Here is a 13,741-nt window from a genome sequence, read left to right on the forward strand (position 1 = left end):
GTACAGATAGGTGCACGTCGTTCCTATTGGCCAAAGAATTGCGAAAGGTGCACGTCGTTCTATTGGCCAAAGAATTGTGAAAACGTAGAAAATTCCGGTACATTCGGTATTCTTTTCCTCCCACCCAAATACTACACACGTTTGAATTTCTATCAAGATTTTAATAAATTTGCATTCTCGTTCCGCGTGGTCAGTTCACATTCATGTTTATTATGATCATTATGCTTATATTATGAGCATATGTATGAATATTTATAATAGTATAATTGCAGTAACTGCTGAAGTATAGATAAACTTCTAAAAATGGGTGTGTTTTTACACAGATTAGCTTCCTAAGGAATAATATTCGGAATGGCTTAAATAAAAAGAAAGTAATCGAATAGTCAAAATAATTTCATTTTTTTTTAAATACATTATACAGCACGGAGGTTGGGAGGTTCTCCCCTTTCTCCGCAAAATCTCTAATATTGAAGCAGCGGCCGTTTTTTTTTTTGTCACTGTCCAACCTGGTTTGAATAGGAATAAAAGTTTTTGTGGTCTACCCAGCCCAAGCGAAGATTGATTCTATTCCGGAAATTTAACGCAGTCTGTTGAAAATTAGAATCAGAAACACCCCAGATTAATAAGTCTCTTTCTTTTCTTTTATTTAGTTCTTTATTCTCCAAATACCCGCAGATGTTGATTCCGATTGCGTAATATGACATATGGAAAAATTACGCCGCACGTGTTGCGCAATAATGTTTGCGGTATTTTGCGGAGATAATTAATTTTGATGTTTAGTCTGAGATTTGTTTATGAACACTTAAAAGAGTTTTACTGTGCTTTCTAAGCAGAATATTTCTCAGTTCCATTGGTTTTTATATGATGCACATATCGAAATGTCAAAATCATTTATTTAGCCTAAATTTAAATCTAAAGAACGGCTACAATCTCCCACTCCTCTTTTTCCAGTTACTATCCGGAAAATTCGGGAATTTCCGAGTATGCTGGTTAGTTAAGCTTTTACTGTTAAAGGATGACTGAATGAAGCAATTTCCTGTCTTCTGATTTCAGAAATGTGCCTCTTTTTTACTTAAATTACTTTGCTTGGGATATATGTTAAGGGAAAACTGTTATGCAATGAAAATTTAGAAAATATTCAGAATTTTGATTTAAGTTAAATTATTTAATTGTAATATGAGTGGAAAAATAAATTGTATTTATTATTAGGTGCCGAACGAATACAATTAATATAGCTTATTATTATTTATTTTCTATATTTTCAACTGAAATATCATCATTAAATTTTGTAATAAAGTTTAGTTCTGCATAATTTTTTTCCTCTCATTGTAAACTAATTCTGTAAATTGAACTGTCATTTAAAATTAAAAAAAAAAAAAAAAAGTTAATTGTTTTCCATTGTTGAGGTAATGCTCATTCTCTTAATAAATATTGCATTGCTCATATTTTAAATTACAAGTCCAATTTTTTTTAAGGTTGTGCAGTTGTGTATAATGTAATTAGACAGGTGCTTATTTTTTTCTTAAAATGTGCTTGAAAAGTGCTTATAGGTGCTTATTTTTTTAACTAAAATGTAGCTATGAAACCTGTCTATTATATTATAAACATCACCAATGAATTTATACCGCAAACATTAAAAATAGTTACAAATACTTAGTGTCAAATATTTAAATTATTTCCATACACGTTTACTTCCACTCAAACGTATACCAAACTGCTACAAACATATAATTCACAAAAACTCTATCATTTAATTAAAATATAATTAAACCATGTACACGTCGACTTATTTTTACTTAAAAAAACATCCCAGAATTGCACAAAAATGGCATTGCGCACGCTCTTCACTATATCCACGTACATTGAATTTTTCTCATAAATTAGAAAAGTTTCACGAAAATGCATGAAAATTTTGTGAATCTTTAAATCCGGTAAAAAGAACATATATGAAATTACCTGATAGCGAAACAGTATATACTTTTTCCAAGGATGAACATTTCCACCAATAAAATAAATAAAATATCCAAAAACTTTTACCTCTAAATTATCTATTATATTATAAACGTCACCAACGAATTTATACCGCAAACATTAAAAATGGTTAGAAATACTTAGTGTCAAATATTAAAATTATTTCCATGCATGTTTACTTCAACTGAAACGTATACCAAATTGCTACAAACATAAAATTCACAAAATAGCTATCATTTAATTAAAATATAACTAAACCATGTACGCATCGACTTATTTTTACTTAAAAAAACATCCCAGAATTGCACAAAAATGGCATTGCGCACACTCTTCACTATATCCATGTACACTGCTTTTTTCTCATAAATTAGAAAAATTTCACGAAAATGCCTGAAAATACTCAACGTATACTACTCAAACGTATTCCAAAATACTACAAACATATAACTCACAAAATCACGATCATTAAATTAAAATATAATTAAATTAAAAAACACTACTTAAAATATAAATAAGCACATACATTAAATTAATAAAAATTAGATTACAATCCTAATTACTTTAAACTAAATCATTGCTAATAACAATTTTTCAATAATACCATATTTATTTATTTACTCCTTACATTTAGAACAATGCATAAAAATAATATCCTCAAATGATTAAAAATACTAACTTACCTAATCTTCTTCAGAATCTTCATTACGTGGCACGCACACTTCCCTACAGAAAGAGTTCCAATCGGCTGCAGTACTACTGCTAATTTCTAAATCCGAAATCCAGTAGTCAACTGGCAGTCTATTCACCCAGTAATAAGAAATTAATAAAATTTCACACATACTCAAACTACTTTCAGCAAAGCACGTACCCTTCGTTACACTCTGTTTCACAAAATGTCCATTTTCACCAGATTTCTTGCACCGCCATTCAAACTTATCTGTAATATCCTTCCTTTCACACAATCTCATTTCATTTCCACATTTTGGACATTCATACTTATCCGTAATTAAACCTACACTCATACACCATTCAACCAATTCTTTTGAATTATCAGATAAACGCATTAAAAATTTAGAATTCATTTTAGATAGCGCCATGCAATCCGAAAATTAATCAACAATATTTCACACAACACACAATGAAGCTTAATACAAAATAATATAGTACTACAGATATTTTTCCAAATTTTTTACCCCCTTTTCCGATTAAAGAACTGTAATTCGTCCATTAATGTCACGTGATATTTTTACTGTTCGTTAGAATAAATAAAAGGGAAGCTACAATAGGATCAGTTTTGAATTCTAGTATTGATTTTTATTCGTACATTGCATAGTACGAATAAAAATCAATACTAGAATTCAAAACTGATCCTATTGTAGCTTCCCTTTTATTTATTCTAACAAACAGTAAAAATATATTATTTAAAATAAATTTCATGATCTCTCATTTCCCTCACACAAAATAATGTGTAATCGGAACTGAGTACTTCTCACATTATTACCAAAGTACTAATTAGTAACCTTTATCGCCTCCAAAATGTCACCAAACTACCTGTTACCATATTCCAAAGATCAGCCGAATTCCCTTTCTCTGTGGTTAACAAACTATGTGGTAAAATATGTCTGAAGATATACAGAGCAAAGTCTGAAATCCGGGTGTTTAGTTATATGGAATAATCTAATATTAGAACCACCAGGGGGAAGGAAGAAAGTGATTTTTCTCCCGACTAACAGATTTCTGTATGATACTTTTACACATTTGCTGTCTAGTATATCACTGTCTGCGCAATGACATTTCATCTATTAACATTATATTGACATTAGCCAATACAGCTTCAAGACACATATATCTCGAGAGGGATGTTGCTTATCCAAGTTTTCTTTTATTGGAATAACAGTGGGGAGAAGAGAAAGATTATGAGGCATTTCAGTTAACATAGCAAATTCACTCTTCTTTAACTTAAGGTCCCAATCACATTATGTTTCGGTTACGCGGGACTTGATGTTGAAAGGGGCAATTCTTAGAACCCGCACAATTCCGGGAAACACACGTAGCTAGGTTACCATTCTCACTTACTACAAAGACTTGAACGCCAAATAGTAATCAATTATCGCTCAAATTGGGATCACATGATCGTTCAGAAGCAGAACTTTCGTCTGATTGGTTGTCTCTACCCGAGACCTGAGACATTTTCGGTCAGTTTTGAAAAAATCTCTCATAGCTGCAACACCACTTCCGTAGCTAGGCGGGACTTCGCTTCAGGTGAGGCTCTTTTTTCTAGGAATCCTCCCGGTTAAATCAGTGCCTCCAGATTCTCGTTTCTCAGAAAAGTCCCGTTTAGCCGGGAGTGAAGCAACTTGTTATTTTTGTCTCTTGTCAAAATTACAGTGTTAGTAAATAATAATTTCTTTTACTCTTTCACTGAAACTGTACATTCCTCAATATGTATGGATATTATAATTTTGCACACACTGAAATGGTCATATAAAGTAGCTTTTTAAAAATCAGTGCAGCAGTAAGTTCATCCAAGAATTTTAGAAATCTGTGAATATAAAACCTGATGTGTAGGGCATTGCAAGATCATGAGAGAGTGTTTGTGTAGATATTTTTTAAAATGCTTGGTATGATATATAGCCAGCGATCAGATTTCATGATGTTGAGGAAAGTTACAAATCTGAAGGTTTTCAGATGTCACAAATAAAAAACAAAATTTTCTGATTATTGGAATATAAGAAAAAAATGTTAAATGAAGAGGATATAACTGAAGTCTTACATTGTGATGACAGTGCTTCAATTATCAATCAGTAAACAGAAAGGCAAATATCTGCAGTATGGTTTTATCACCATTTCAGCTTCAAGTTGCATTTCTGTTTCACATAGTGGTGATTCAGGAATTTTTTTCTAAAGCAAAATACCTTTTTTTTTTCTTTTAAATAAAAAATGTTTTTAATTTTATAATTTATACATGTCATCTTACTGTGTTTATACTGTTGTTATAAAATACAGATTCATTGAAGTCCTGCCATTTCAGAATTCTGGACTTTGTACTGTATTAATAGATTTTAAATTACTTTTAACTCATTAATTATCATTATATTATTAATTTTGCCATATTTTTTTTTTTACTTCATGATTAATTAACTGCATTGAATTGTTCTGTGCACAAAATTTATGAATTAATATATAACTCCTAAAATTAACTGCATGATCATGCAACTCGACAGAATCTATCTTGAAAGTCCTCATTTTATAAAATTACAATGATTTTCGAATGGAGGGATTAAAGGTGTAAAGATATGTTTATAAATATATGTGCATTTATCCATAAGATATAAAATGTGAAAGAAAATTACTAACAAAATTATTAACTTTAGGTTCTTTTAATTCATGTGTTTTACTTGGGCACATCCTCTTCCTGCCTTTGAATCTAAAATGCATCATCTGAAAATTAATATGTTTCATGTCTCTTATCTAATCAAGTTGCAGTATGACAGTTCTCAGCCAGTCAGATTAAGGAAATTTATTATATATCTAAGCACTTTGCTGTTGCGTACCTCTTTTTTCTACTTTGCTCGCTGCTGTTTAGATGTATCACTTAGTCTCTGCTAGCTGTTGCCCATTTCTCTAAAAAACTTTTATGTATAAAATTGTGGAATGCATAGCGCATCCATGATGATGATGTGTAATGAAAAAAAATATTTTCTTAAGAACAAGTTATAAAAAATAAAATTATATGTTCAAATTACAGCTACGTCATCTTCAAGTATTATCCTTCTAATTATGTAGCTACAATGAGTTGATGTGGTTTGAATCTGTGCTGTGTCAATCAGTTTTATTTCCTCACATTTCTGATGAAATATTTCTCATGCTTGAGAGGAAAATATCTATTTATTTGTGATTTCACAAGTACTTCAAAGATGTGGCTAACCAGCAGTGCTTTAAAACTTGGAGTCTTTTCAATAATCTCCAAAGTGTTTAAAAAGCTTTAGCATTACAGTCATTAATTTTTGTTTATAAGAAGTGTTCATAAGGAAAATTAGCTGTGATCATCAATCATAAGTGCTACTGATTCTGTTTGTGTGCCTGGTGAAAGTGAAACAATATTCAAATATGTGCATTGGTTTTTAACTCTTTATATACAGTGCTTCTGCTTTTAAACTCTACAATTCTGATTTTACTATTTTATTTATTCATTAATTAATCCAATTAAAAATGTTTTGATAATCATAAAAAATGGCAATGATATAAATCACTTTGAAATTTAGATATATAGTGCTGTTTTTCTTATTATATAGAATTTTTAAAATGTTGCACTGTTTTATAAAAATATCAGATTAAAATTTTATGATATCAGAATTAAATTTTTAGCAATTACATTTAGTAAATATAGTAATGAATTTTAAGATATTTGAATTATTTTATTTAGAGAAGGTGATTAAAATTACTGTATTAATTATTAGAAATTTGGATTATTGTTTAAAAATCTAATTCTTTTCAGAGATTTTTAAAATTATTTTGAGAATGAAATAAACATGAATATAAATAATAATGAAATGATTTCGAATATATTAAGATAAACTTTGAAGGCCTTATAAAGAATACATAATTACTGTTTTTTTATTTAAAAAAAATTTATTTATTTATTTTATATATATATGCTCACCAGAGGCCGAGCTATGAAGTCGCTAAACACTGGTAGTTTGGTCCAAGGTTCGAATCCCGAGAACGGGCTGGTTGCATGGGTGTTTTCGTGGTTTTCTCCCCATGTGTAATTTGTATACGAGTCAGTTCCCCTTAGAAAGTCCTCCATGAAGGCATCCCTTCCCTTAGGCAGATAGCCCGAGATATATCTTAAAATTCATTACTATAATTACTAGTGTGCTTTGCCATAATTAAATAAACCAAACCAAACCATTTCATGTATATAACATATAATGAGGTTTAATTTTCTTTCCACTGTAATGGGATGTTTTGGTGGAGTTCAAAAAGGACATTTGCCTTTAAACAAGCAACAGAGGCCTTTATAAGTAACTGCCTAGTACCTCTTTAAACACTGGTGAATTAATCCATTAGTTTGTTAATGTGAATTTGCCCATAGTAGTGGGATCTTCCTGTTTTATACAAAATAAATAAATTATAAGTGTCTTAATAAAAAGAAATAATTTCAGTAAAACTATTTCAGTGCTGTTAAATGGAATAAAAATAAGTGATGCTGTTTAATTTTGAAATTTGTTGTGATTATGTACAGTAATTAATGGGTGTGTTCAACATTTTTATATTTGTAATATTGTATGAGAAATTTTAAAAAAGCCTTTCCTAAACAAACATCATTATGATGATTCTTAAACCCTAATTGTGGCAAATAACTTTCAAATGTGATGTTCTCTGAAGTTGGCTTCTTTTTATCTAAAAGTTTTTTTAAAATTATTATTTTAATTAGTAGTGTAAAATTCTGTTTACTAAATTTCTAATACTTAACTTGAGTATACAAGTTAATTTAAATTTGAATTTTCGTATACCGTATTATCCAGTATATAATGCACACTTTTAATACAAAAAATAACTCAAAATTTAAGAATGGGCATAAGAATTCTTTTTTTTAGTAATAAAATGTATTTGATCATTATGAGGGTGATATTTGATTGCAATCTCAGGGTTAGAGTCCTTAGATTTTTTGGAATTGATTTTTGGTCCTTAAAAATCTTTAATTTTGGCCAAAATCAGTAGAAGGTCTTTAATTTTAATCATCTGAAATTTCTGTTTGTTAATGCCATTTTAAGTGTGAATTAGCATTTTGGAGGAATATTTTTTGGCGATTCACTGACATATATGGTTATCTTTTGAATGGGTTCATGGGTTATAATTTGTTAACATGGATACTCAAGTTTCTAAGCAAGAAGTGAAACATGAGCATTTTGAAATTCATTTTTTCTAATAAAGAACTCTTAAACAACTTTTCGCTTTTGGGGATGTGAATTCTTTTATTAAACGGTTCTAAATTTGGTGACTTTTCAACATATTGGCAATTTTAAGATAGTTTCTATAGAAAATTTTTAATTCCGAGATCTGAGAATTTTTCGACGACTTTTTTTAAAACATCGTAACATTGATAAATTTCATTAAAATAATGGTAATATATTGAAAGTATACTTTAAAAATAACATTAAAATAAAACATTTTTATTTTTCTCTGTCATATTATAAAGTTTCATTTTGGCAACTTATTATATAAGTTGGCCAAAATATTTCTGGCTTTTTGCTGTTACAGAATTGGTAGGAATAATTTTTCTTTAGGATTTTAGACATTGCAGCTTGGAAAGTTTAGAAGGACTTGAAGGCAAGATTTACAGACCCACGATTATAAAAGTTTTGAAAAATATGTGACAGAATGAAAGATATCTCCATGGTATCAACACGTAATGGATGTATTTTACAGATAGTTTGAGATGAATTTCTTACTTTTTGGAGAACATCTGGAAGAACAATTGAAAACATAATATTTGAATGTTTTATGTCTGATACTAGAATCTTTTTCTTAGCATGTTTATCTTCCCTTTATTTTCTCTACTTTTCACTAGACACAAGCATGGAAATTATCAAAAATGTTTCTAATCTTATCACATGGGCAGGCATTATAGAAAGAGATTTTTTAATTAATAAAGAAATTGAAAATTTATAATTTAAAAGATTCATCTAAAATGTCTTACTGCATCGTACACAGAGCTGGCACTAGGCATTTTCTCACCTGTTCCAAACTCTGTGGATCCTAAATTCTGCTGCCTAGTGCTTTTCTGAATTCTGCTTCCAATGCCTGCTCTAAATTCTAAAAGTTTTGCCATTTCTAGGTTTTGTTGTTCAGTGTGTAACTGAATTTTAAAAATTTTGCCACACCAGCTCTGTAACCGCCCTTTAACATATATATTTCATATTTCTTTTGAATGTTCATATTACTAAAGAAATAAAATTAGCCACTTTTTCTATGCATTTAGTGTTTTTTAGAATAAGAGAAATTCTTAATTAAATCCAAAAATTCTAAAAGGAAAAGGAAACAGGTTGAAGAAAGAAACTAAATACATAAGGAAAATTATTCTTCAAAGATATATGTGGTTATTATTATGTAAATTACCTAATTGTTTAGGATTTCAGCCTTTACTATAATTTCACATTTCTGTGTCCTCATATGATAGAGTTACTGAGCCAGATTCAATTTAAATTAAATTGTATAATCTTTGACCACTAGTCCACATTTTTAATTTGAATTTGACTGTTCGTGTTTAATTACATCACCGTGAGCCGTAATTGATTTTTGTAGCATCAAAGCATACCTTTATGTTCTAAGTTTTTTTTTTTAAGAAAGAGGCATATTTAAACTTTCGTCTGGTATTGTAGTTATTTTCAGACATAGTGATAATTTGCTTCATGTCTGTTAGACGTTTTGGACTATTTAACTTTTACCAGATCAAGTAAACCCTCATAGGTACATTGTGGAAATAAATCATGCAGAAACTAGCGAGTTACATTGGGGCAAAATATATCTTGATGAAAGCTTTTTTAAAACTTCTTTTACTTTAAAATTTTGATTAAAAAAGTAAAATAAATTTTCATGTAATGGATTTATTATTGTTCCTTTTGTAATTCATTCTGATATAATTCGGAAATTTGGCTCTGTTGATAATTCTTTTGGCACTCTCATAACAAAGACTAAAGAATTATCAACTTGTATTGAATAATTGTTGATGATTGTGCGTTAGCAAATGATAAAAAGAATTGTATGATACAGGTGTATGAACTGCATTTATGATACAGGTTTATACAAGAAATAAAGCAGAGGAGTACCATAGACTCAGATTAGAGGAAAAGAAATTATTCAAAAGGGAAAAAAAAGAGAGTTTTTGAAGAGGATTCATTTAGGGATGCTGAGCATTTGAAATTAATAATTGCAGGGTATTCTGCCATAAAATAAATCATAGTTGATTGGACTTTAAACAGACTACTAATCTCTGTAAAAACACATTTGGTGAAATTCTTGCTCATAAACAGGCTATTTTGAAGTGATGGCATGGACGCTTTAATCATCTTTTTAATGATAATTATGAAGAAGAGGCTTTGTTCTTGAATTTTCACTAAGGCCCACCAGCGGTCGAGCGGTAAAGTCGCTGAACACTGGTAGTTCGGTCTGAGGTTCGAATCCCGCAAACGGGCTGGCTGAGTAGGTGTTTTCGTGGTTTTCCCCATGTGTAACATGTATATGAGCCAGTTTTCCTTAGAAAGTCCTCCACGAAGGCATTCCTCTCCTTAGGCAGATAGCCCTAGTGTGCTTTGCCATAATTAAATACACCAATTATTGAATTTTCAATGACGTAGAAGGATGCAATTAAGAATTTAAAATTTAATAAAGCCTCTGGGCATGATTGTATTTCAGCAGACAGCAGTTCTTTAACTTCTTGTTAAAGAACATATTTGAATTAATTACTAATATTTGGAACATAGAAATTATGTCATTTGAATGGAATATTAGTAATTTGTGTCCAGTCCACACACGCACACACACACACACACACACACAAAAAAAAAAAAAAGACTTGATGACTTGGACTAATTATTGCGGCATTAGTTTGCTATGTATTACAGTCAAAAGTCGTTAATCCGGACTCGTCGGGACTTCGGCGATTCCGGATTATAGATCATCAGTTTAAATCTGGTAAGATGGCATGCAGAAATTACAAAATTAAAAATATGAAACCGTAATTTATGAAATAAAGAACAATTATGATCTAAAGGGTATCAAAATTTACAAAAAGAAAAAGCTTAATATTTATTTGTTTACTTTATTAAACATTTCTTTCAATGTAAGTTGTTTTGTTTCATGTGATAATACTTTCTCTTTAATTCTATTAAACAGATATAATTTCTTGTTTAGTTACAAAGTAATTTGTAAATCGAAATTTTTTTCGTTTTCAGTAACCTGTCTGTCACTTGCTTCACTAGCCGAAACAAATTATAATGACGAGGAACTTGATTTAAATCATATCAAAGATGGAGTACATCGAGATGAAATACTACATTTAGTAAGGAATTATAAGCCAAATAAAATAAAAACATCTGCCCTGAAGATAAGGATAGTGCTGACAGATCAACTTCCAATTCATTGCGCTCCACGGTGTCCCCCCGGAGCGTGAAATTGATAAACAGATTTCGGATTTCGAAACATACTTTCGCTTTGTAGATCCTTTACATATTAGTAAATATATATCGGAAATTCTATTTGACATAATCGAAAGTTCAAGCTTACTTTTATAAAATTGCTCTAACAGTCTGCAACAAATAATAAGCTGGATCCAATTTGAAGTTTAAGGAACAACGCAATCTGCAACATTAACTGAATTAGATAATTTTAGCTTAGCTTATACCGTCCGTTATACATTAAGCGCGCAAGCGTAAACGTATTATGCGCACACGCATATTTGCAGCCGTAAAGGTCTTACGCGCACGCGTAAATGCCTATACGCATGCGTCAAAGCGACGCATGCGCAGAAAGTTTGTAGCTTTGAGGTCCGAATTAACGACTTTTGACTGTACTTATAAAATCTTATTCAGAATTTTGTTTTTAAAACTGTAGCCATATGCTGATTCACTGATTAGAAATTATCAATGTGGATTTCGTGTTGAAAGATCCAAGGACTAAATATTTTGCCTGTCCCACAATATTGAAAAAGCAGTGAAATTTAATACTGAAACTTATCATCTCATTATTGATTTTAAGGCTGCTTTTAATAGTTTAAATAGAAAATTTTCCCTTGAGGCTTTAAATTGTTCCTTCTAAACTTATTAAACTGACCAGACATATGTTGAAAGATGCTAAGTGTCACAAAATCTCCATCAGAAAGTTTTGACACATTTAGAGAAGTACAACAAGGAGGTTCTTTCTATTGTCTACTTTTTAATATATCACTTCAGAGAGTTATTTGTTATTCAAACATTAACAGCAGTAGACATATTTTTTCCCGAAATGTAGAATCTGCTATATCTGGCAAATACGACTTTCTGTGGGTTAAGAAGCTTTTTCAGACATAGATTTCTTTCATGAAAAATTTCATGATTTGCAAAACGGTCGTCAGACCTATTTTGATATATACTTCTGAGACGTGAACAATGACAAAAACTGGAGGAAAATTGTATTACAAATTTTGAAAGAAAAGTCTAAAGTATTTTTAAATGGTATGAATGAAAATAATATTTGGAGGAAAAGAATAATTTTGAGCTTTACAAGATAGATAAGTAACCTGATTCTTGAACTTTACAAGCTAGATAAGTAACCTGATATCTTAAAATATATCAAAATTAACAGAATGAACTGAGTGGCTTATGTGATCTGAATGTGAAATAACACTATTATAAAAAAAGTACTGCTGTTTAATCCCAATGGAACCCCAAAACAAGGAAGACCTTGGTTGAGATTGCTGATTCAGTGGAGTCAGATTTTTTGGCAATTAATAAGAGGAACTAGAGATAAAAAATAACCAAAGAGTCATCATGTAGAAATCTCCAAAGTTAGGCATTGGCCACCAGTGGGATGGTGATTAAATACGGTAAGGAAAAGAAGGGGAAATTTTAGAATAGCTGTGATTTGTACAAAGTATATAGAGGTATTAAAGACTAAACAATTATATTTATATATAAATTGTTCTAGATTTAGTGCTGAATAACTTTTAATATGAAATATACTTTACTTACAATGTTTTGCTTTTTTTAAACATACAGAGTGTGGTTTTTAAATATGTAAGAAAGAAAAATTGTAATGTTCATCAAAGTGATTTTTTATTTTATTTTATTTATTTATTTATTTATTTATTTTTGAATTAAAAAAATGCTAGCAAAAATTCTCCCACTCCAGGTGAGGTAGTGATATCCCAAACACCTTGTTTTCTGATGTATTGTTTCAATTTCAGCTATCATCCAACCACCAACATATATTTCTTCAGATGGAGCAACTAAAAACATCGTTTTAAAAAATCGGCCTCGTGCAACTCCCAGAATAGGAACACCCAGAATCTCATATGAAGGCTGTCCAGGTAATCATACAGGTGTGGATTTAAGTAATAATTTCTTGAAATTATTATACAGTATATTTAATTCTGCTATGTTCTTTTTGTGAATTTCATTGTGATTATAGAGACTTATTCCTCTCATAAAGATCATTTTGAAGTTTGCCTTCAGTTTCAAACTGTGATTGGGCAGGTATGTATTCATATCTTGAGAAGTGGAATAAATTGTCTTTTAATCAAAGATTTCTTTTTGTGATAAGGTAGATATATTTTATTAGTGTACATTAGTTGATATTGATTTTCTTTTTCTTTTAGAACAGGGATTCTTAACTGCTGGTCTGGTAGACTGGTATTGTTGCATGGAAAAATTTAACCGGTCATCATAGATTTTTAGTCTGTGTTAAAACAATTTTCTGATTAAAATACTAATAATGAAATTTTATATGATATTTTTATTTAAATGTCATAATTTTAGAGACTAGAATCCACAATTTTATCTTTGAAGGTTGCTAACACTGGAGTTTACATCAGTATGCTCGGGGGGGGGGGGGAACAACACCAGTCAACAAAATTTTTTCACTGATTTTAATGGTTTACAGGTCATAAAAGGTTGAGATATGCTGCATTAAAAATTATTTTTTATGATATAGCTTCTAATACTTTTAATTCTTTGTGGAGTTTAGTTAGGTATGCTAAGAATTCTATTTTTAACTTTTAGTGTGATTG

The 13,741-nt window shown here is 30.1% G+C and overlaps 1 protein-coding gene across 2 annotated transcripts in view; it reads left to right on the top strand.

The window, feature by feature from the left end:
* LOC118187985 (GA-binding protein alpha chain-like) overlaps positions 1-13,741 on the top strand; it is an 89,468-nt gene that overhangs the window by 63,190 nt on the left and 12,537 nt on the right. Inside the window, exon 8 of one of the 2 annotated variants that reach the window (XM_085811627.1) lies at positions 12,920-13,054. In XM_085811627.1, coding sequence (XP_085667753.1) covers positions 12,920-13,054 — 135 coding nt within the window. The remainder of the gene's footprint in view (positions 1-12,919; positions 13,055-13,741) is intronic. The other variant, XM_085811628.1, reaches the window with a different exon arrangement.

This window comes from Stegodyphus dumicola, chromosome 2, assembly GCF_044657685.1.
Source record: "Stegodyphus dumicola isolate Sdum_Otavi_A_Nest chromosome 2, ASM4465768v1".
NCBI classification, from domain to species: Eukaryota; Metazoa; Arthropoda; class Arachnida; order Araneae; family Eresidae; genus Stegodyphus; species Stegodyphus dumicola.